Genomic DNA, 25,053 nt, shown 5'->3' with positions numbered 1-25,053 from the left:
AAGCCCACATAGGGCTGCATAACTGAGTGTATGTCCATGCCTGTTTATATGAGGAGGGGGAGGTTGTCATGAAAACTTTGGCAGCACTAACAGGTATCTAAACATACCAATAATCAATCAGCTCAAGAGCAAACATGTAATCGTGACTTCACTGAGGACTTGGTTCTAAACACACAATGTGCATTCAATTCAGTCAATGCCAACACATGCTGCTAAACTTTCCCTTTATAGAAACATTAAAATTTAATCACAGAAAATACTTTTTAAACATTTTCCTACCATTATTTGATGCATGTAGTATTAAATTAGGTTACCTCTGGACTGGATTGGATGTAGTAAGGTGCTTGATTTTAAAAAATTGCTTTGAGTTGCTGACTTGTTTCATTAAAAAAAAAAAAGCATATGTGACCTTTGGCTTGGGATTATATCAGAATTTCTATCATTTTTGAAACAGCCCTCAAGTACCTCTACCATTTTATACTACATATTTATGTAAAGTGGTATACTCAGTATTGATATTCATAGAATTAAAATACCAATCAACTTTGAAAACCATTGTTTTTCAGATGTTCTAAATCCTGAAGTATCAAATATTCAATCCAGATTTAATCCTTTATAGGAAAAAAAGCAAGCTGGGCGGTGGTGGTGGCGCACGCCTTTAATCCCAGCACTCGGGAGGCAGAGGCAGGTGGATCTCTGATCTCTGGGAGTTCGAGGCCAGCCTGGTCTACAAGAGCTAGTTCCAGGAAGGGCACCAATGCTACAGAGAAACCTTGTCTCGAAAAACAAAAAAAAAACAAAAACAAAAACAAAAAAAAAAAACAAAAACAAAACAAAAAATAAAAAAGAAAAACTAGAAAAAGAAAGCAATACATCTCATGAGCATGAAAATGCGAGACTTGAGTTCAATACCCAGACCCCAGGTAAAGATGAGAAGAGAAGACAAACTCCACAAAGTTGTCTTCTGAATTACACACACACACGCTATGGCACCTGCATCCCCCTACACACAATAATAATAATAAACAATATTTTTTTAAGTAGCTTGGTTTGGTAGGGCATGCCTTTAATCCCAGGTTTCAGGAAACAGAGGTAAGCAGATCTCTCTCTCTCTCTCTTTTTTTTTTAAAAATATTTATTTATTTATTACGTATACAATATTCTGTCTGTATGCCTGAAGGCCAGAAGAGGGCGCCAGACCAACTTACAGATGGTTGTGAGCCACCATGTGGTTGCTGGGAATTGAACTCAGGACCTTTGGAAGAGCAGGCAATGCTCTTAACCACTGAGCCATCTCTCCAGCCCAAGCAGATCTCTTTTGAATTTGAGGCCAGTCTGGTTTGCAGAGTGAATTTTAGGCCAGCCAGAACATAGTGAGACGCTGACTCAAAACAAAATAAAACAAACAAACGAACAGTTCCATGGGTGAAAAGGAGGTACAAGCAGGAAAAAATTGAAAAGCCCTACTTTAGGTCAGATCAGTAAGAAGCAAAGCCCTGCTGGCCAAGTAGCAAAAGCTATTTTGCCATCATGGTTATTCTTATTAACAATCATTCCCTTAAAACTTGAGGAATTGGACGTGATGTTCTGAACCACAGATACAATGGTGCTGTTGTCTTTCAAAGGCTTAAATACACAGTGCACAGAGAACTAAGTAAAACTATAGAGCACACACGGTCTAGAGAAAAGCAGATAAAACTATAGAGCACACATGGTCTAGAGAAAAGCAGATAAAACTATAGAGCACACATGGTCTAGAGAAAAGCAGATAAAAGGAAGCACCACCAATTGTTTATTACAAGATTTAGCAATAAATCCTGCATACCAGAACAAGTCATTAGATTATCTTTACATGAGTAGACAATGAACAACAGGATTCCTATCAGAATATACTCCTTTCAAGCTAACTGAACCCACCTACAAAATACTAGCCTCAGTATCTCTTAAGATATTCCATTTACTCAGTATGATGTTTTCTAGATCCATCCATTTGCTTGCGAATTTCAAGATGTCATTATTTTTTTCTGCCGTTTAGTACTCCATAGTGTAAATGTACCTCATTTTTTATTATTCATTCTCTAGTTGAGGGGCATTTAGGTTGTTTCCAGGTTCTGACTATGACAAATAATGCTGCTGTAAACATAGTTGAGCACATGTCCTTGTGGCACGATTGAGCATCCTTTGGGTATATACCCTGAGTGAGGTAATCCAGACCCAGAAAGACAAATATCATATGTACTCACTCATAAGGGGCTTTTAGACATAAAGCAAAGAAAAACCAGCCTACAATTCACAATCCTAGAGAACCTAGCTAGATAGCAAGAGGACCCTAAGAAAGACATACATGGATCTAATGTACATAGGAAGAAGAAAAAGACAAGATCTCCTGAGTAAACTGGGAGTAAACAGGGACCATGGGAGAGTGTAGAAGGGGAGAGGAGAAAAAAGGAGGGGAATGGAGAAAATATATAGCTCAATAAAAACAATTAAAAAATGAAAAAAAAAAAGATATTCCATTTACTAATTCACTGAACTAATTAGTTAATAATAATCTTATACACAGTAACTTCAAACCTTAGGAAATTTAGAGAGCCATCAGCTAATCACACTCCGCATAAACATATTTTGATGTTTAAACTATTAAAACCCAGAATTTAGTAGTTGGAGAAATAACAGAAGGCTAACGTTCTCACAGAGTACTGACTGTTTTCACACAGGGATTGCTGGGGCAGAGGAGTAGCAAGGGCTGCAGGGTACTTGCTCAGCATGGCCCTGGGTTTAGTTCCAAGTATTGGAAAAAAATTAAAAAGTGACAAACTAAGTCACAGCTCTATAGAAATTGCTGACCCGAGTGGCTTCAGCAACTGGCTGAGACAATGAGGTGGAAAGGAGTAAAATCCAAGCTCCCAGACCCTCTTTCCATGGAGCATACCCCTGTATCTTACTGCAGATATTAGGGGTTCCCAGCGACACTAAAGAGTGAGACCACTGTGAGTTCCCAGATACTCTATAAGCAGTATTAATGACATACCTGCGATATCCTTCCCCAGGTAAGAGCACCAGTGGTTCCTCATGACTTCAATGGCATCCAAGTCATCCTTGGAGATGTCGTTATTAATGATCAGGTGGATACAGGGAATGATCAACTCATTCATCACATTAATGCCCTCTGTTACAGAGTGGTCCTCATTTGTTTCAAACAGAGAAGCAGCCTTGGCATTGAGCTCCTACAAATAAAGGCAGAGAGGGGGAGAACGTTTGGGAAAAAAGTATCAACTTAGTAAGAATCTAAGCCAATGGTCACACCAAAATCACATACTGGGGGTGAAGGGAGCACTGGTTCCTTCCCCAGATGTGCTGACATAATTATGATTAGGATGTAGGTGACCTGGGCCCTGGGATTTTAGAGCAACTACCATGATGATTTGAATGCACCCAAACTTGTGACTCGTTGGCCAAAACTTAAAAGTCAAGGTCATATTTGAGATCTATTTCTACCCAAAGACCTATTTAGTGATTCTCAAACTTCACTGACTACTAGACACCCACGCAGAAGACACTGAAACCCAGGCTGCTCCCCAGACTGGTCAGCTGTCATCAATGTCTGAAGGTCCCCTATGGGACTCTGATACACACTAGAGAATGAGAGCAGGGATGGAAAGCCTAACCCATCCCTAATATAGCAGCAGCGAGAAAGGGGTGAGAACTCAAGGTGACGATCTGTATCTGGTGACTTAGAAGCCAACAGCACAAAGCCTTTTAGTGCTCCTCTTCTTAGCAAAGTAGCCAGTCCTGCCACACCTGACATAGCAATCCAAGAATTATCAGAAAATGAGGATGTTGAGGGGAGGGAAATGAACACATACAGACAATCTGTATACCAGCCATCTCTTGACACTCCATGAAGAACTAGCAGGGCCTACACTCCTGGGCAGGCTGACAGGATTATACCTGCCTTTCCCTATGGCTTCCCAATGCACAGAAGGGAAGGTGACAAGGTTAGCAAGACCAACTCTTACATTCTGTAACCCTCTATAGACTGGACTTCAAGTCCTGAAAACTGTCACCTGATAGGTGACCTCGGAAAACATCACATTCTTTCCATGTATTCATTGTGGCTCAGAGGAAACAGCTGACCAGAAGGCGGCTCTGTGCTTAACAAACTCATACATAGTGGGGCAATATACTAAAAGCTTTAATGCAGGCACATGAAAGGGCAGAGATAGGCATGGCTTGCTTAACTTGTTAAGGGTTGGAAAGAACGACACAGCGAGAGAGGGAGAAGAGATTAAGGTTTTGTAGGCAGTACAAACCAGAAGGCATTTTCTGCGGTATAACGCGATCACAGACTCCTTCACACCCCTGCGGGGCCCCTTCATCAGCAGGGCGGCATTGCTCTGGTAGGCATATACTAGATAGGACAGTGCTTCCTGGTACCTACAAGGTGGGAGAAAAACCACAGCTGATCTCTCTTTCATCAAAACCTAGGGCTTAGCTCTCACTTCTCTGCAATGAGAATATATTCAGCTACGATATGGTGTGTACTGGGAAAAGCTTAGGGGCCAAAGACCACAGCCAGTCTCAGCAATTCTGCACAATGGCCAAGAAAGGGAAGGCAAATCAGGAAACATATTCAGGCCTTAGGTTTTCTCCACCTCTAAGACAAAGAAAGGGACTAGCTATTCACTATGGCCCAGGCCAATCAAAACTTCATTTTCTCGTCACTAAGGGAACCCAGCATAACATTATCTCCTCAAAAATAAGTCCATTATTATGTGAAGGACACCCCCCCCTCAAAAAAAAAGTGACAGATGTGTAGAACAAGGCTAAGCACAGACATGGGTGGTGTAGAGACCACAGAGTACACGACAAAGCAGGGGGACTTATGGTTCTGGCATCTGAGTATCCCTGAGTGGGTGTCAGAGTTCTCAGTAGCAAGCCAGCGAAAGAAAAGGCCACATACTTTCCTTTTTGAAAGAGCTCCAGGCCGGTTAGGAGGTACACAGACACCTTTCGGAACAAGCTGTAATCTTCATGCCACCTCTGGAAAGGGAGGACCACCGTTAGTGACTCGTCTCAGGAAGCCAGTGCTTCATTTCCACGGCCATTCTCTCAGTACAAGCATTTACTGAGCATGGAGGTACATGCCTGTACCCAACACAGGAAAGGTGGAGGCAGAAGGATCAAGAAGCCAGAGTCTCAGCTCCATGACAAATCCGAGCCTCACCTAGGCTGTAGAATATAGCGTCTATATCACTTGACCCTAACTCGCAGTGCTCTATTTCTTCTGCTAAAGGTCAGAAAATCATTTTACTTCACCTAACAAGTTTGGAAACCCTCCTAATCCTAACACAACACTCAAAGTTATTCAGCTATGGCTTACACAAATGACACTTGAGACATCAACAGTCAGACACGGGGGGGAAGAAGAGAGCACAAGACTACTCAAGCCATACAAACCACTGCCAGTTCAGCAAGTGTAGATAACATACAAGCGTAGACAATACACACATGCAGACAGCACGACTCAGTACTTCTGTACACAGAAGAGGTCTTTTGCTTCTGTTTTTTAATCGTAGCTCCACATATTTTAGAAGATGACAACCTTACTCGCCCACTAACACACACACTGCCTAGGACAAGGCTCCAAAAGGCCCTTGGGAGATAAGCACAGACATAGGCTAACATAAGACGACAAGAGAGAGATCTGTGATTCTGAGGCTAAGACAAGATCTTTATTTATTCATTCATTCATTCATTCATTTATTTTTGGTTTTTCGAGACAGGGTTTCTCTGTGGCTTTGGAGCCTGTCCTGGAACTAGCTCTGTAGATCACAGAGATCCGCCTGCCTCTGCCTCCCGAGTGCTGGGATTAAAGGTGTGCGCCACCACCGCCCGGCTTAAGACAAGATCTTTATTCATATTCTATGGCTCAATTTGTAGCCCTGGCTGTCCCAGAACTCCCTATGTAGACCAGGCTGGCCTCAAACTCAGAGGCCTCTGCCTCCTGAGTGCTGGGATTAGAGGTGTGTCAAACCACACTCAGCTTCTTTTCCCTCCTTTCAAATTTTAATTGTTATTAGGAAACTAGTCAGTTTGGTAACATAAAATTGTTCATTTTGTCTCCAGTACCACCTGCCTCCAAAATTAATATTTTGGGAAGAATTAAATATACAAAACAACCAAACTTACCTTATACTCTTCCATGTTCATATCATCTGGACCAATTTCCATCAGTTTGGCCTGAGCCACCTTCATGATACTGATAGATCTGTGTGGGACAGAGTTCAGAGAGCAATGGCAGGGTGCAGGGCAGCAGCACCTCCGCAATAGAGGAACTTGCCTAAAGAGGACCCCCCCTCCCCCCTGTAGGAACAGGTCTGGCATTCTCACCTCTCATCATAGCTAAGGTTTCTATCCGCAAACTGTTCCAGAAGGGTTCGTTCTACTACCCTTTTGGGTGCTTCATTTTGGAAAAAGTAGACAAGGACATGCTGAAGGCGAGGGTCACTGTGAGAGGTGGGGGTCTCTTTGGCAAGCTGGTAGAGCCTGGAGTATTCTTCATGAAATGCCTGTTAAAAACAGAATTGGGGAGTAGAGAGGGGAACACTGTGGACTTGAGCACATACACGGAAACTGACACCAAAATGCCAGAGGACCTTTCATTAATCCACGCTAGGTTAAGGACTATTTGTCAAGAAACTGCAATGTGAATAGTATCATCATGCCCTCCAATCCTAGCACCAGAGAAATACTTCACTCAAAAAATAAACACATTTTCCTCATCAAGTTTTGGTTGTGTTTGTGGAGAGGGTCTGGACTTCACTATATAGATCAGGCTGGCCTTAAACTTGTGGCCATCCTCTTGGTTGTGCCTCCCAAGTGCTAGAATTATAGGTATGTGCCACCATGCCTGGCTCTCGTGGAGTTCTTAAAAACATAAGAATTTAGTTTAAATTGTTTAAAAATCCACCCAATGTAATTATATTCAAACATCTTACACTTAAAATACTTTAAATAGTATAACCTTTCTCTTTTTAATGAAGATTCCCAAGATACAAAGGCACAGTCAATCAGTTTGTGACATAAATCAACGTTTAACCACCTCTTCATCTCTGAAGGCTGAATGCGATGCGCAGTGGCACAACTGTTAGGCTAGTACCAGGTGAAGATTAGTCATTAGCTTTGTGGGACCGTTTGCTCACCAATTGGACTTCCTAGGAAAGATGGTGTTGTATTTATTTCTGCCTCTGCAGCACTGGGATTACAAATATGCACTGTACCATGCCTACTTACATGCGTGTATGTATGGGGCAAGGAGCATATGTGTCTAGTACCCATAGAAGTCAGGAGAATGTCAGACCCTCTGAAGCAGGGCGATAAGCTGGGCTGTTCAGTGTGGGATATTAAAACCAAACGGGTTTTCTGCAAGAACAGAATGTGCTGGGATATATCTCCAGCCCTGTGCAATTTTTTGTTATTGTAGGTTCTGGAAATCTAACTTAGATCTTCCACCTGAACTACCTTCCCAGCATAGGCCATCTTAACACCATTTCCCACCATCTCATGGAACTACCTCTGGGTCATGAGGATTAAAACGTTAAAACAAGAGTACCTTAATAAGCCCTGCTTCAGACCCGTCTCGATCAAAGGTCTGGCGTGCTTTAGCTATGGCCAGGATGACCCCTTGCATGGCAGGGCTCAGCATCACCTACCATAGAGGACACAAACAGGGAGAAAAAGGAGAGCAGACAGGTTCAAAAGGAGACTGGATGAAGACAGGTGATCAGGGTGCTGATGAGAAACAGAGCATTGTCTCCTTGGCCAGCACAGGCTGTGGGTTAAACTGCACAGCCTATTCTAGACACATGCACAAACTTGTCTGTCCTTGTAATGATGCCTATGACAAGCTGTCCCTCTGCATGCACATTCTAATTCTGTAAGACAAAGAAAAATGTCCAAAACCATTTCCACTGGGCACTGCTGAAGAACAAGCTCCAACTATCTGGTCAGCACTTCAACTTAGCTCCCTAAATGAAGGCATAAAGGCACAGACCTACCTATAAATAACTGCAAATTTCCAATAAATAAAAAAATATGTACCCACAGCAAAAGAGAAACCCGAGACAGGATTAATGACTATTTGTGTGTAGTATAACAGAAAAGGAGACAGGCAGACCATGAGAAGCAGCTGCATCCTGAACTTTAGAACGTCAATCCACATTTGTTTTACTTACTGAGCAATTGGAAAAATTCTACTTGGAAGACAAAATAATGAACTACCATCAAAAGCAAACTGTCACTAGAAGGTAAGCATATTTTTGTCCATAATACCAAATGGAACTAATCCTGCCTTCTCCAGGCCAAGCTTTGATGAACACACACATGCACACACACATGCCAACAGTACACAGCAGGAATGGGTCTCCAGTGCTTTTCCAAAAATGGCAGCTAAGGTCAAAAGCAGACAGGCCTCCATGGCTGTTACTTGTTTCAGTGAGAAAACATTAGCTCATGACAGACACCTTCTGAAAGACAACATACAGCTAGCCTGCACTCTTCTCTGTACCTCCTCATCATATCCATCTGCATCAGATCTAACCAGAATCCTTCCCACACTGGGAATCTCGACTTCAGAGACCTCAGAGTTAGGCGGGGCAGCAGCCTCTGTGTCACTGGCCTCTGGGGTCTGCTCTGACTGCTCTGCAAGGTTTGTTTCCTGGGGTTTGGGCTTCTCAGGTTCAGCTTCCTTACGCTGTGGCAGCAGAATGGAGAGAAAGAGTAAGAACAACAATAATGGGGGAAAACAAGAAGAAATAAAGAGGGGTGGTTAAATTCAACAGACACATGAACAATAAAAACGGCAGACAGCTGGCAGTTGGTGTCAAAAGTCGAACCCTCTTGCAGGAGGGCCACTCATTGTCTCACTCTATGCAGTCTCACCTCACTCAAGGCTGCTTCTACTCCGCTCTTCTCATAGGCATGGGCTGTGTTTGCAATAGCTTGGGCAGTCTGCTCCTTTGCAATCACAGCATGTTCAGAGGACAAGCATCGAACGCCATGAGAGGAGGTTGCTGAAGACTCTAACCAAACAAAAAGAAAGTCAAATAGGTGTCACAGCTGATGAATAACGTTCTCAACACTCTGAAAATAGGCAAATAGGAGGAACACACATTTAAATATACAGTCCTGGCACACCTTTTTCAAAGCCCATGTAAACGTCCTTAGAAATTTTGACAAGCAACAGCTATTCCATACCAAGGACCCTTGAAGGTCTCTTAAAATTACTGTGCTCGGTTTTTCCTATTTTGGCACACTACAAATTTTTCCTTCTATCAACCATTTCTTAGGAAATCCAACTTTTAATCTTGTCATAATTTCTCCTACAACTTGGGGGATAAGCCTTTCTTGCATTATTTCTGCTCATCAGAAAGTACCTTCTAAAGGTAAAATGATTCTATCATATTGTGTGATAGCAACTATAAATGGAACCCACTGTTGGGCCAGAAACGGTGCGGTGGATAAAGGTGCTTGTTGCCAAGCCTGCTGACCTGCGTTTGAGCCTGTGAACGGTAGGAGAGAGCTGGCTTCCACACATCATCCTCTTGTGCTACTGCATGTGTTCTCCCACCCATTCCATTAAGGAAAAATGAGAAATTGAAAAAAATAGAAACCCACAGTGAAGAGAGGCATCACCATGCCCCCGAGTACCTGGGGGTGGCTGCAGAGTGCAGCAAGACCTGACTAGACCGGCATAGCGCCTTCCTTGGTACCTTGAGATGTGGAGAAATCCTGTGATGAGGAGTTTGGGGAGGACTCCATTTGTGGGATCTTACAGGACTGCTCTTCTTCCCATTCCTCCACCTCTTGCTCAAACCTCCAGTTATCTTCCTGAATGTACTGCCTGAGTTCCACAGACAGGGCTTCCACTTCTCCCACCATTTGATCAGACTCGTTAGGAGCTGCCTCTGAGGAAAAGCAGTTAAAATGGAGAGCCATCAAGAAAAAGGTAAACCAAAAATAAATCAGATAGACCTTCCCAGAAGGAAGCGTACACTTCATCTTTTCTCTTGTCCCTACATGGACACGTGTACAGATGTGTATACTTACACATATGCAATTCTATCAGAAACTCTGATGACGTATCAGGAGCCGTGCCAGGAAGCACCAGCAGGCAGGTGCTCTGTATGTGTCTGCTGGGGCAACAGAGACAGCTCAGCAGTTAACAGTACTGGCTGCTCCTGCACAGGACCCAGGTCTGGTTCCCAGTACCTACATGGTAGCTCATAGACATCCATACCTGTAGTTCCAGGAGATCTGACACTCTCTTCTGGCCTCTGCAGGCATCAGGCATGAATATTGTACACATACATACATGCAATCAAATATTCATCAGCATAAAATAAAAATAAACCCTTAAAGTCACTATCTATTGGATGAGTGAATGAATGAATACATGACAGAAAAATGATTTAATCATAGTCAGTCACTGGATGAAGTCAATGTTTCTTTAAAATGTAAACAACAATATATGTGGCAGAATCTTAAGCTAAGGGATTGGAGAGATGGTTCAGTGGTATGCTGCTCTTGAGGAAGAACCAAGTTCAGTTCTCAGCATCCATGTAGGATGGCTCATAACCACATGTAACTCCAGCTCCAGGGTATCCTACATCTTTTGGCTTCTGTAGGTACCTGCATGCACAAATGCACATAAGCACAGGCACATGCAAAGAAATATTTTTTAACCTTAAACAAAAAAAAAAGAAAATTTAAAGTAAAAGTTGTATCAATCTAAGACTGGTGAGAATGTCCTAGCAGGGCATAGTGGCAACCAGCTACAATCTCAGTACAGCAACAGAGAGGGAAGGCAGGAGGCTCAGGAGCCAGGGAGGCAGAATAGGCTAGATGACATACTATCTCAGAAAGACAAAAGAATGTTCACCTATTTTAATACAGTTGAGTAAGAGTTTCAATCAAGGTATTGACCTGAGTGCACTTTGGAGGCATAGGCAGGCAGATACTCTATAGTAAGAGTCTGTCTCAGTAAGAAAAATAAAAAGGAATGGGGAGGAGAAAAGAGCCAAATACTTATACTTCTTCAAATTCCACACAGTTATGTGCTATCAAAAATCAAGATGAAATATTAGGTAAATGGTGCTTAATCAAGAACATTAAGAACTTTAGTAAAAAAAATGGCAAAAACATCAAGGGCATTATTAAATTCTAATTACGTTATCAAAACCAAAGAGTCTACAACAGAAGAGAGGATCCTTGTTAGCTGTCACTAAGCAGCCTTTCATGAACAAGAACAAAGTCTACTTTTCCTTCTGAGTCAAGGTATTATATAGCCCAGGCTGCCCTTGAACACCCGATCCTGTCCCACCTCTGAGTGCTAGAACTCCAAGCATGCACAACCACACTGAGTTTATAGAGTGCTGAGAATCAAACCCAGGGCTCCATGCACACCAGGCAAGCATTCTACAAACAAATCTAAATTCCCAGCCTGCCATGTACTCCATAAAACAGAAATGTAGGCAGTGTAACAAGGAACTCACAGGCAACCAAGAGCCACAACAGCCCTCTGTAATTCCCCAGCCACTACTTCTGGCTTTACTCTATAAATATAGGGCGGCTGCTTTCTAACTTTCTGAGACAGGCTCTGCTTTAGCCCTGCCTTACCTCTTGGATGCTAAGATTACAGGTCCAAGCCAGCACACCCACTTAAGGAAGTTCTATTTATGAAAAAGTAAGTTTGCTGAACTCTCAATTAGTAAAAAGTAGATAGAAATGAACAGAAAAATACTTCCATGAGGAAAAACGGGGAAGTGAAGTAGATCCTAAAATCTACGTACACACAGAACATGTCTCTATGACAGAGGCATCACAGTGTAGACCTGCTGGGGAGTGGGGCTGATGGTGTCAGAGACAGAAGTAGAGAAAAGTAAACCTATTTTCTCTTTTTATTCTCTTACAGTTTTTATGTTTTAAAAACATTTTACATAATAATAAATTGTAGTTTAAATGTTTTCAACATAAGGAAGAGACTGTTCTTCTCCCAGGGACTATATTTCCCCCCAACTCTGGATTCCATTCAGCCATTTTTACCTGCATTGAAGTGGGGTAGCTTGTCATTGATATACATCAAGCAATACGCACTGACATTTCTCAGACCCCCATAAGAATCTCTTTCAAGTTCCTCCCAAGAAGACTCAGTGACAGAGATATCATTATATTTGAGCCAGATTTGCCGAGGTTGGTTGTAGATGTAAGCCCAGTAGTGTCCAGCATTGGCTTGTCCTTCGTGAACAAGAACGGCATGTAAACGGTAAGGCACCTGCAAAGCAGAAAGGAAGGTTCTCAGACAAAGCAAAGAAATCTGATGACGTTTACATTACTAGAACTCAAAACATTTCCAACAACCAGGAAGAAGGGAAATGACTACACACGCTAGATAACAGAGAGTTCACATTGAGGATTTTACTACTTCAGGATAGACCAATGAAAATACAACCTTGGAAGATATCAATCCCAGGGCTCTTAAAATGAGAGAGTTAAAGCAGTCCCTTCTGGGTGCTCTTTTATTTCAGCCTTAAGTTCTGCTCAGTACCTTACTATGCTTTCATTTAGGTGCAGATTTTTTTGAAACAGCACAAGAGAAAAGAGAGAAAGCCAAGTCACATGGTCTATTCCTATTCCATGCTTACTGCCCTGCTTGGGAGCAGAGATGTGTTCCAGAGGCATTGTGCCATGGGTCAGTCACAGAGGAGTCTCTGCACTACTGTGTCCATAAAACGAATGTGGACAGTGAGGATTTCTGCTTAGACTGGCTTCCTTCTAGAGTCTCCCATCACCAGAAAAATGAAGCATCAGGACATTGCTAAGGGGTTTCTCAGAAGATTATGGAGATGGAGAACTGGTCTCTAATTGGTTTCCCCATGGCACTGTTTCAGTTACCATTTGCAGAGAACTTTTTTAATAATATTTAATAGCAATCCTGCTTTTAAGATGTCTTTTTTTTTTTTAAATTATGTGTGTGCGTGCATGTGGGTATGTAGATGTGAATTCAGGTGCCCATAGAGATCAGAGGTATGGGATCTCCCTAGAATTGGCAGGTATAGGTAGTTTGGGAACTGAACCTGGGTCCTCTGCAAGAACAGCATGCACTCCTAATCATGCTCCATTTCTCCAGCCACTCACAGCAAATCTTTCCATTATATGGAAAAACACCACATGGCAGAATCCAAAAGAGGATGTTTTAGGTGTCAGTGCACATAGAAGACGCTCTGAATCTTTCCACTTGATGTAAGAGAACAATATATTTCTGTCTTAGGGAGCTCTTTCTTGTGGTGTTGCATTCTCTACCATTTGTATCAGCCTACTTTCCATGACTTTTAATTCTACCTGATGAAGAAGAGGATCACAGTACATCTGCTCGATAGCCTGGGTGGTGCTCGCGATACAATTCTTTAAATCTGTTAAGAAAGAAAAACTCTTGAGTGTATCTGTATGCTGGGCCTGCTAATCATGATGGCCACACACACACACACAAACTACACTGCCTCTCTGCACCCCATCCTAACAACGGCACTGCCTCTCTGCACCCCATCCTAACAACAGCACTGCCTCTCTGCACCCCACCCTAACAACGGCACTGCCTCTCTGCACCCCATCCTAACGCTCTCTACTTCCAGCTAGGAAGCACAAAGCAGCACGTGGTACTGAAGGGCAAGTGCTCCAGGTCATAAAGGCCGTTAGTTCAACGGAATTACATTGAGGTCTGGCACTGAAATTTCCTAAAGAAATTGTCTCAGTTTAGGAAAAAGTTGCATGAACTGAAGCAAGAGTTGAGAAAAAGTACAACGGTAACCAGGAGAAACCTGGGCTCAGTGGCAGTGGGCATGCTTATCCTGTATGAGAGCCTTGGAGGGGGAGCAATCAGAGTGGAGCACGGGTAGCTGTTGTTTAAGAAGCAATCATTTTGTCAAGATGCTCACAGCTGTGGGCACTATCCCCACAATGGGGAAGCAGAGGCAGGAGGATCATGAGTTTGAGACCAGCCTGAGCAATAGAGACCTTATCTTTAAAAAAAAGCAAGAAAAATATTAAACCATACTTTCATTTAACAGCATCTGGTTATGAGGAAAACACTGTTGCTATCCCTTTTACTATCAGTTACAAACTTCACATTTAAACAACATCAATTATTAATTCCAACATTCCAGAGTTGGAAGTAGAAGGAGCATATGAAGTCAAGGTCAGTTCTAAGACCTCAAAGGGGCAGGACAAGAGCAGGAGGAGAGAAAGGGAGGAACATTTACTGCTTGATTTCACCAAAGGTTCCCATAATTGCAAAACTTCTAGAATTGCCAGAAATTGGGGGGGGGGGTGAATTTGAGAGGGATAACTTCACAGGACCAAGCTTACAAAGCAGGAGAAGGACAAATGTCACAGGCCTGACCACACTGTGTGAATGGCAATGACAGCCTGAACTCCCAGGGTGACTAGCTTCCAAATAGTCAAACAAACAGGAAAGGCAGGGAGCAGCTGACATGTTTTCAGAGCACCAACCTTGTATATCCTGTTCAATCTCACTCCGCCACCTCTGAAGGCAGGTTTTAACAAAGTTCATCTCCTCATCAGTGACTGTCCGAGGAGCTGGGGACGCAGGCATCCCCAGGGAGGAGTGGGGGGAGGTAAACGGTCCATTCATTACATCAGACCTGGGCAGAGTATTTTCAGGAGAGGAAAAGGTGCCTTCAGCATCCTGAGAACAGCTTTCTGGACTTGAACTAGAGGAAAACAAAAGATGATACTCATTTTGTAATACCTAAAATGCAAGTTGGGCTGGGCATGGTGGCAGAAACCTGTAATCTCATCCCTTGGGAGGCTAATATAGGACTGCTGTGACACTGAGGCCACCCTGGTATAGTTGAGAGCCTTTCTCAAAAAGGAAGAAAGAAAATTCAACTGTACCTAAGCTAATGCACTTCAAAAAACCAACCACTATATGAAAAGGTACAGTTACAAAGAAAGCAGTGACAAAGGTGTGATTTCTAGCAATGGTGAGGCTGAGGCAGGAGGGTCTCAATTGCAAGGCCAACGTGAACTATATGGTGAGGTCTTATCTAAAATCTACATATAGAAAAGGTAACTTTTTCTTATATGAACCACCTTATTTAACACAGCTTGTTATGAGGCTGACATTAGTGCTATCCCCATTGGACCAATGGCAAGAGCAGCATTTAACAGAACTAAGTTGGAATATGCCTATAACCCCAGCACCCAAGAAATGAAATGGGGGCAGGAAAACCTCAAACTCAGTGGTTCTCAGCCTTCCTAATGCTGAGACCCTTTAATACAATTTCTCTTGTTGTTTGACCCACAATAAAACTATTTTCACCGCTACTTCATAAGTGTAATTTTGCCATTGTTATGAATCATAATGTAAATCTGTATTTTCCGATGGCCTTTGGCAACTCCTGAGAAAGGGTCATTTGATCCCAAGAAGGGTCACAACCCACAGGTTGAGAACCACTGCTCAAGTTTAAAACCTATAAGTGCTATGAAGTAAGATCTTGTTCTCAAAGAAACAACAAAACCCATAAAAGCACTATGCTCAGCTGGCATAATGCTTGCCTAACATGCATAAGACACTGGATTTGACTCCCTACACTGAATAAGCCAGGCCCAGTAGCAAGAAAAGAGAAGTAAATGCAAATTTATCTACTAACATTACCAAAGTAATGCTGCCTGACGTGGGTGCTGTTAACTAGGGTCCTCTGCAAAAGCAGTATGCATTCTCTCTAGCCTCAACAAATCAGGGTTTTCCCCCTTTTTTTATTGTTGTTTTTGAGACAGGGTTTCTCAGTGTGACTCTGGCTGTCCTGGAATTCAATGTAGACCAAGTTGGCCACAAACTCACAGATCTGCCTGCCTCTGCTTCCCAAGTGCTAGGATTAAAGCTGTTACCTCCTGGCTAGCAACTGGGTTTTTAACATAAGCTTTTCTCTGTGGGGGACAAATGTGCCCTAGTATTTTTATTACCAAGGCACATACATGCTGAACCTGCTGGCACTTTCAGGCTATAGAGACTGTTGGTTGAATGAGCATAGTCAGAGGATCCTGGCTTGGCCTCCCTATGTCTTCATGAGCCCAGTCTTCTTGTCCTGAGAATTCTAGCCAGTCCCTCCCTTGGGTAACTCTGCTCATGAGTAGGTTTTTTCCTTGTTGTTTACTTAAGACACGCTTCCTTTACTACAGATGAAGCACAGAACCTGGAAAACCTGAAAAAGAGAGACACCTAGAAAACCACAGCCTATCCGAACTCTGAGAAAGGCGTTCCGGGACAGTTAGATCAGAGCAAAGCAGTCCTGAAGAGTCTGATCCAGGAAATGGACTATGACAAGTACTCAGGACACAGCCAGAAGGGATGGGGATAAAACTCTTCCCTGAGGACAAAGCTCACCCCTTGAGCTATCTGGGGTGAGAGCTCAGCAGTTGAAAAAGATGGGAAATAGTTCAAATAAGAATGGAAAAACAATACAACACCTTTAAGAAGTCTGCTTCCATTACCTTTCCTTGGATGTGAGATCAGAAACCGGGCAGTGCACTGAAGGAGGTGGTAATGTCATGTGCTTAGCACTTCCAGACAGACAGCTTTCAGAGGCAGGTTTTGTACTGGCAAATTCAATAACGTATTTCAACATGTCGGGGAGCGGGAACCGAGCTGGGCCGGAGCCATACTTCACATACCTAAGAGACAAAGACACTGGAACACTCCTGCCCAAGTCTGCTGGGCTTGGTAAGAACTGCTAACAAAAACCTTATCATGCAGAGTCAATGGGAAGCCTCAGGTGGGCTAATATCCACCTATAACACTAGCACTCAGGAGGCTGAGGCAGAAGGATCGCCAGAGTTTAAGAACCACCTAGGTTACAGAGTAAGTTTGGGGAAGCCTAGTGAGAGTGTTATCTCAATATTACATCAAGAAAATCTATATATAGTAGCTAATTGGTTGCTCGATCTATAAGGTTAAAAAAAGGCTCTAACAATAAAACTGCTACAAGTCTGACCCTGACGCCAAATGGGACCATTCCAGACAGCTCCTGCTCTGCTTTGCTGTCAGTCACAGTCAGGCTCTGCTCATCAACTTAGTTCTTCTTAAAGGAACATATGTGCTCCACACTACAACTGGAAAACCATCTGGTGATGCAAAGAAAATACTCAAGGGCATTTTCTTTGCCCTTTTAGGCCAACTGCTTCATAACTGAGTGAGAGAAATCCAGAAATCGAAATTAGACATTTCACATACTCTATTATTCATGAATATGATCGATGGCATAGGCCAGACATAAATTATTTGCAATTTCTTCAGGAAGAGTAAATAATAGTCACAAATATATGACTGAAATAGCAAAGTAGTATTTAAAGTTATTTTTAAAGATGTATTTCTATTTTATATATGTGAGTGTTCTGCTTACATGTATGTCTGTACACATGAACGCCCTAGGTGGTCATGAACAGGGGTAGGATCCCCAGAACTGGAGTTATGAGCTGTTATGTGAATCTGGGGGAAATGAACTTGGATCCTTTGCAAGAGCAGCAAGTGCTCTTAACTGATGAGCCATCTCTCCAGCTCCTTAAGGTTTTATTTTTAATTTAATTTTCATGTGTATGTATCTGTGTGTTTGTGCACACACATGTGCGCGCAGGTGCTCAGAGTCCAGAAGTGGAAACTGGATTCCCTGGATCTTGAGTTATAGGTGGTTGTGAGTCACAATGACATGAGTGCCAGGAACTGAACTCTGCTCTTTTGCAAGCACAGCATACACTGTTGACCCCGGAGCCATCTCTTCAGCCTCTAAACAAACTACTTTAATAATACCTTATATTCTGCCATTACTTTAAACTCACTATGGAGATTTAGTTCAATGGAGTCTACAGTTCACTAAAGTAGAATTTAAAGGTAGGATAATCAACCTAACTGGTTCACACAGGAAACTTCATTATTCTAGATTTCCATCTTACAAAAGAAAACAGCCACTTCACCATTTTTCTTCCCTAAATACAGTAGAAAGAAATGCATTTAAACATGGAATTAAGAAAAGCATCTATTTCTGTAGCAAAAAGGACACCACAAAATAAAAATCCTAGAGCTTGGGCTGCAGCTGTGGGTAGACTGCTTGCATTGCATCTGTGAAATCCTAGTTTGCTTCATAGCACTACACAAAACAGGCATGGTAACGCTCAACCCAGCACTCACAAGGTATAGGCCAGAGGACACGAAATCAAGGTCCTCTTCAGCTACACACCGTTTGAGGACACCCTGGGGTATAGAAGACCCATCTCAACAACAACAACAACAGCAACAACAGCACCACTGTTAAATGAGCAGGCTTTGGTAGTGTGCACCTATAATTCCAGTACTTAAGAGGTAGAGGCAGGCAAATCGTTATGATTTTATGACCAGCCTGGTCTACATAGCAAGTTCAAGCTTCTATAGTGCTATGTTGTCTCAACCCAAACTAACAACAACAAAAAAGAATAAAATAAAAACATGAGTGAAAACTAAAGGGCACTGCAACTCAGCATCAAACAAATGACAGAGGCAAAGGCTGCTTTAGGCAAGGCAAAGGCTTGGCTACCAACCACCGTGGCCCCTCAAGGTCACTAATGGAGGAACAGTGCGTGCCTGTCAGGGTGGAGGAACCCTAGCATTCAATCACTGCCGTGCACTTCAATGTGCTCTTCCATTACAAGCTTATCAAACTCTACGCAATCTAAAATAGAGAGCAGAACTGATATCCCGGCACAGGAGCATAGTGTACCAGCTTCCAGCTAACTTTCCCAGGCTTGTTACATTTTAATACAATACTTATATAAAATCCCAGAGAAGTTTATCATCTAAGAGATTTGTGTTTATTTGTAGCAATCACGTCTAAGTTTCAGCTCTTAGGACAACTTCATACAAGGTAGCACCTGTTTTGAAAAATAGGATCAGACCAAGAGACGGGCTGGGAATCAGCCTAGGACAGAGTATTTGCCTACTGGGCACAATGCGCTCAAATCTCAACACAGAGAAAAAAAATAGCAATGTGTTTTCAAAAGTATTGTCTGTCTATTCTATTTAAAAGAAATCTTACTTTCAATACCTACCACAGCTATTTAGTGAAGAAATAACGAATACTTGGTTTGTTCTCTGAGACAAGGTCACTTATAATTCAAAATCTAGAGTAGTATTACACTAAGGACAATATTCCCGTAGTCTCGCTGAGTATTTCTGAGACAGGGTTTCTCTGTGACTTTGCAACCTGACCCGGAACTAGCTCTTGTAGACCAGGCTGGCCTCGAACTGACAGAGATCTGCCTGCCTATGCCTCCCGAGTGCTGGGATTAAAGGTGTGCGCCACTACCACCGGCTCGGCTCGCTGAGTCTTTAAGTTCTCTAAAACACTCGGGCCAGTGACATGACTCAGCAGATAAAGGCACTTGTCATGCAAGCCTGGTGACCTGAGTTTGATGCCCAGAATCCACATAATAGTGGAAGGAGAGAATTGATTCTGCAAGTTGTCGTCTGACACATTCTTACTTTTTCTCTCACTCTCTCACCCCATATCCCACATATAGAGTAAAAAATGTTAATCTTGGATCTGGGTGGAACATGTGTCCCTTGGAGAAATAAATGACCCAAGAGCAGGTTGGGTAAGATGGGATGGTAGTAGAAGGGAGACTGTTATTAGATGGAGTTGGGGAGGGGAAGCCACCAACAGTGTATGGATTTCCTTTGTAAAGGTTAAACCAATGGATCTACCTAGACTATGAAGAAATCAAGCTGAGATAAGTGGGATTGGGACGCATGATGTGAAATCTGCAAAGAATCAATAAAGGTTGCTTACCGAGAAAACAGGAAAAAGGAAAAAAGAAATCAAGCTGACCTTGCCTAAGGAGATCTGGATGGCACTGTAAAAAAGAAAGCAGAGTCCTCCAGAAGAACTCAGCACATGTACTCAGCCAGCACCACACCATCTCAACACTTCCAAGCCCACTTTTCACAAATGAAATGACCAGGCACAGTGGCCATTGCAATCCCAACCCTGGGGAGGTAGAGGCAGGAGAATCAAAAGTTCAAAGTCATTCTCTTTGAGTTTAGACTCTGTCTCAAAAACAAAAGAACCAAAACCAACACAAATCAAAAAAACCCAAACAACAACAAAAACAATGAGGACAAGTGATTGGACTACCAAGAAAACTGCCTCTCAAGTTTGTTCAGTCAGAGAGCAGGAGGAACAGACATTGTAAAGCTGGGGTTCCCCTCACTTACTTGTTAGTCACAGTATGCCTGAGTCCCTGAAGTCCTCGGGACCACCTACCCACAGATCTTATTAGCTGGCCTTGAAGACTCCTTTACACTTAAAATGAAGATCTTGGATATTTTATGAAACACCAGTTATTAGCTCTGAACTTTTAAATATAAACATAATCGCTGATCTTATTATTTTATTTGTTTTATGTTGCTAAGCATAAAAATGCCCACAGACTCACCTTTCCAATTTTTGCTGCAGAACCTGTATTTCCTCCTTCAACTTTCGAACACTCTCTCTCTTACTTCGAATAAGCTCTTTGCTCTTGTACATGTACCTAAGCAAACGATAACCCATGGATAGAAATATTAGCAAATACTAATGACAAAATCTCAGTGAAGATGACTTCCTCAAAACATGCAGTTATTGAATAACCAATAATATATATTGTTTTTACTTTGGTTTTTGGCTTGAGACAGAATCTCAAGCTCAGATTGACCTCCAGCTCCTTCTGTAGCTAAGGATGACCTTCAATTTCTGGTCTTTCAGGGTCTAGTGCTAAGTTACAGTGATATGCCACCAAACCTAGCTTAACACACTGTTGTTAATCAAACCCAGTGCTACACTACCAGTTCCAAGGTCAGCAATGAGGCAAGGATGCCCACTCTCACCACTGTTACTAAATGCTTTACTAAAGGTGAAGCCAGTGTAGTAAGGTAAGACAGGAGGTACAGAGATAGTACAGGAAGCAGAGCTGTTCTCCAGCTGTGGATCACAGCAGAATCGGTGAGCGTTAGCATAGCCAGAAGATGTGGTGTCACTTCAGTAACCAATACAACCAACTTTATTTCCATCTGCTCAGAGAGAACAGAGAGTAAAATTTCAAAAACTCATGATATCAAAGGGATGATTTACTTAATGATGAATTTAATCATACATATTGAAGGGCTGCACGCCATTAAGAAACCACTGACTTACATGTGTAACACAATCCAACCAATGAGAATCCCTTAGCTGTCAGAAACTGGCAAGTCAGTAAAATTTCTATGGAAATGGAAGAAGCCAAAAAGCCAAAACAATTTTGAGGCTGAAACCACTGACAGTGTACGGATTCTTTTTCATACTAAACCAATAAAAAATGCCTATAGTTCCAGGGTGTGTGGGATGAAATGAGATCAATCTGTTCCATGCTAATAACGGGTTTGTATTCATTCTCTTTCTTTCTCTTTCTCTACACACAAGTGGGTCCTTATTAGAAAAGCTTCAAAAAAATCCATTTTCCACATGGTGGCTGGAGAGTGATGGCGACATTTTATGTCAAAGCCAAAGGATGTTATGTTCCCCAGTTTGGTTGTAAAACAGAAACCTAAGCATAATTAGAAACTTAGTTGAGTTGGGCTGTGGTAGCATAAGCATTTAATCTCTATGGGTTCAAGGGCAGCCTGGTTTACAGAAAGAGTTTCAGGATAGCCAGAGCAACACAGAGAGACTCTGTCTCAAAAAACAAACAAACAAACAAACAAAAAACAAAAACAAAAAAACAAACCAACCAACCAAACAAACAAACAAAACCAACCCTTTAGCCGATATTCCTGTGGGTTTGTCTATTGACAGCTTTACCTTGATAATATAAGCAAGCACTGGCTTTGCATTCTTTACTCTTATTGGTTTACAGCATCCATGGAAACAAGATATATGTTTTGAGCCCAAACTTATGCCTAGCTATTCAGTCACATTACCCTAGGAGATTCTCAGAAATACAAACTCAAATGCAGATTCATAGTCTAAATGTGTACATTATCCAGATGTCCAGGAGATCTCCATACACAAATACATAGCCCACAGCCATTTCTACTTTTGCAATTAACATTACAAAGTCAATTGAACCAAGACTCACCTATCCATATAAATAATCTGAGGAAATTCCAGCTTATTATGAATTTTCTCTGGCTGCCCAAGAGATTGATTAAACTCAAATCTGGAGAGTTCAAATGTCAACACTGGAGGTAGTTTGGTAAACCAACGCTATGTTCAAGGTAGAAACATGGGAAAAGGGAAAATTAATTTCAGGAAATAACAGCCATATTTAAAATATCCTTCACCAAACTTTTGATACGGAATTTAATTAATAATATATAGCATTTTATCTCACATACTAACCTTAAATACTTAAAATCATACTTGGAGAATATGGTTACGCATTCCTTGGCCTCCAAATTTACTACCTAGCCACGAGTATTGCATTCAACCATCATCCTTAGAAATAACCACTGTGGAATAGAAGAACTGACCAAGCACCAACACAAATCATTCCATAAACATTCAAGACATTCAGATCTTACAGGAAACAGACAGCCTAACCAAAAAGCTGGAAACTACAATCCCAACAGCACATAATTAAGAGATAACTACATCCAATAATCATCTAAATAAAACAAATAATGAAATATATCATATACTATTTATTTACAGCTAACTACAGTTTAAATCCTGTTTATGTATAAAAGGGAAATTTGAATTAGTCTCAGAATGTTGTAATTCCCCATATTTCTAAGGAAAATAATCTGATCTCCAGTATACAGATCTCTGAGAAGAAAGTCAGTCAAGTGAGCCTACACTAATACCGACAGTTTCAGAGTAGCAAACAACTGGCTTCCTAAAATGAAAAGAACCCCTTTCAACACTGACCACAGCTGAGAAAAACTGCTCCAGTCTACCCACATGCCAGAGGTTCCTAGGGGGCTTTAAGCACTCTTCTACTTCAGAGGTTCAGGGGTCCCTCCAGGGACCCTGCTGGCACCAGGTGAATAGACTGAAAACCTCACAGCTCAATCTTTTATCTTCTTTCTTTATTCTTGAGACAGAGTCTCACTCAGTAGCTTGGGTAACCTTGAACTCACTAAGCAGCCAAGGCTGGTCTTGAACTTGCAACAATCCTACTGATTAATCAGTCTCTTAAGTGATAAAATTATAAGCACAAGCCACTTTGACTGGCTCTTCAGGGTTAAATCTAATTAAGCATAATGACTTCTGCTAAGGTTTTATTTTTGCAGAATTTTCATCCTTGGATACTGCACAAGTAGTAAATATTAACTCGTAAGAGAATGCATCAACTGGCACACATGGTACGGCTCTTGCTAGGAACTGCCAAGAATCCATTCTTTCCTGGAGAAGCCGAGGAGAAACCTCTCCAGATCCCAGCACCTTCTAGAACTAACACACCTCCACAAGTCCATGTCACGTACCCTACTTTAGTTCAAGCCAATTTCTCCTTTTGTAATTGCGTTGGACAGTTCCACAGGCCACAATTTTGCCTCTAAATATAAGAGGGGAGTAAACCAAATGAGGCAATACTGACAATTATGCTACAATGCTGTTCACTACTTCCTGCCTAACTGGATGAATTACTAACTGTCCTACCTGGGTATTAGTTACCCATGTGTTAACCACTTCCAACCCATCAAAAAACAAGAATCCCACATAAATAAATGAAAATTATATCTTAAAAATGTAAAAGCAAAAGCAGAATTTACAACTGAGAACAATAAATACTGTAATAGGGAAAATATTCTAAATGGCATACCATAGGAGTTAATCACTTTTACCCTCCGAAAATATGGAGGCATTGCGTTCTCCCTACTCAGGTACAGGTAGGCTTCAACAGAAAGAGAGAAACTTGATCATACTGAAATATCAGAAGCAGCATAAACCTTTACATGAGTAACGCAAATTCAGTTTTAGCAAAGAACTTTATCAAAACATGAAGACTCACTGATTCAAATCAACTGGTGAGAGAGAGGAGACAGATTTAAGTTCTGTTCAGTGTGTGATTATCTAACTTGTAATTGGAACCTCTTTCCCTAAAAGTTCAGTCCTACTTTTGTAGCTTTGTTACTGGCAGAACAAGCAAAGAATATACACCTTACCTCTTGTCCATACTTCACCGAATGATCAGAAGGAAGCAGCGCAATGTCACCTTCCACCATGGCCCCTTCCAAGCATTCGTCTAAGTTGCGATAACCGTTTACCTGGAGAGGATACTGGCCGAAGGTCTCGTTGTTACAAAAGGGCTTTCCTAGGCAAAGAAGGGGAATGTTAAAGCGTCACCACACCATTTCAAGTCTACTTCTTTGGCTCCACTGAGACAGCACCTTCTATAATTCAGCAGTCTCCTGAGAACTGGTTAGAAAAAACTTAAGCCAGCGCGGTGCACGGTAAACTCCAGTCAACCCAGGCATGAACAACAATGAGCAACCACTGATTCTGCAAAAAGTAAAGCCACCCAATGTACCCTCGTCCCCAGTCAAAGACCCTCTTCAAGAGTCTTGGCTGGACTGGAATAAGATTGCAGAAGATTCAACCACTTTACAAACGAGAAGACTATTTCAAATGTTAAGTATGTAAACTGGGAATGTAAGCAGCAAATTTCAGAATGGGAAAACTAGGAAATTATTACAAACAAATCAGTTTCTTTTTTTTTTTTTTTTTGGTTTTTCGAGACAGGGTTTCTCTGTAGCTTTGGAGCCTGTCCTGGAAACAAATCAGTTTCTTAATAAAAACGTATTTCAATATGGACACAGTGGCACTTGAAAGGCTGAGTACTGAGGCTTCAAGTTCATCCTGAACTACAAAGCAAGTCTCTGCCTCAAAGAAACAACACAAAATATTTCAAGTAAAAGAAAAGGGGGTGGGTGTGGATGGGTCTGGAGGATCAGTGGTTAAGATTACTCACTGTTCTCCCAAAGGTCCTGAG

The 25,053-nt window shown here is 41.9% G+C and overlaps 1 protein-coding gene across 14 annotated transcripts in view; it reads right to left on the bottom strand.

The window, feature by feature from the left end:
• Window positions 1-25,053, bottom strand: part of Usp28 (ubiquitin specific peptidase 28) — a 58,943-nt gene that overhangs the window by 1,363 nt on the left and 32,527 nt on the right. For 9 of the 14 annotated variants that reach the window (XM_050156271.1, XM_050156272.1, XM_050156273.1 and 6 more), the window contains 16 exons: window positions 24,227-24,375; window positions 22,198-22,325; window positions 20,542-20,637; window positions 16,573-16,752; window positions 14,569-14,789; window positions 13,402-13,472; window positions 12,106-12,334; window positions 9,774-9,968; window positions 8,944-9,083; window positions 8,570-8,755; window positions 7,616-7,711; window positions 6,394-6,572; window positions 6,193-6,271; window positions 4,964-5,043; window positions 4,314-4,437; window positions 3,032-3,227 (listed from right to left, as the gene is read on the bottom strand). In XM_050156271.1, the coding sequence (XP_050012228.1) occupies window positions 3,032-3,227; window positions 4,314-4,437; window positions 4,964-5,043; window positions 6,193-6,271; window positions 6,394-6,572; window positions 7,616-7,711; window positions 8,570-8,755; window positions 8,944-9,083; window positions 9,774-9,968; window positions 12,106-12,334; window positions 13,402-13,472; window positions 14,569-14,789; window positions 16,573-16,752; window positions 20,542-20,637; window positions 22,198-22,325; window positions 24,227-24,375 (2,349 nt within the window). The remainder of the gene's footprint in view (window positions 1-3,031; window positions 3,228-4,313; window positions 4,438-4,963; window positions 5,044-6,192; window positions 6,272-6,393; window positions 6,573-7,615; window positions 7,712-8,569; window positions 8,756-8,943; window positions 9,084-9,773; window positions 9,969-12,105; window positions 12,335-13,401; window positions 13,473-14,568; window positions 14,790-16,572; window positions 16,753-20,541; window positions 20,638-22,197; window positions 22,326-24,226; window positions 24,376-25,053) is intronic. The other 5 variants (XM_050156279.1, XM_050156280.1, XM_050156282.1 and 2 more) reach the window with 3 other exon arrangements.

Source organism: Alexandromys fortis, unplaced genomic scaffold (genome assembly GCF_014885135.2).
Source record: "Alexandromys fortis isolate MF-2015 unplaced genomic scaffold, M_Fortis_MF-2015_v1.1 scaffold_89, whole genome shotgun sequence".
NCBI classification, from domain to species: domain Eukaryota; kingdom Metazoa; phylum Chordata; class Mammalia; order Rodentia; family Cricetidae; genus Alexandromys; species Alexandromys fortis.
This window is presented reverse-complemented; position numbering and strand designations above follow the sequence as displayed.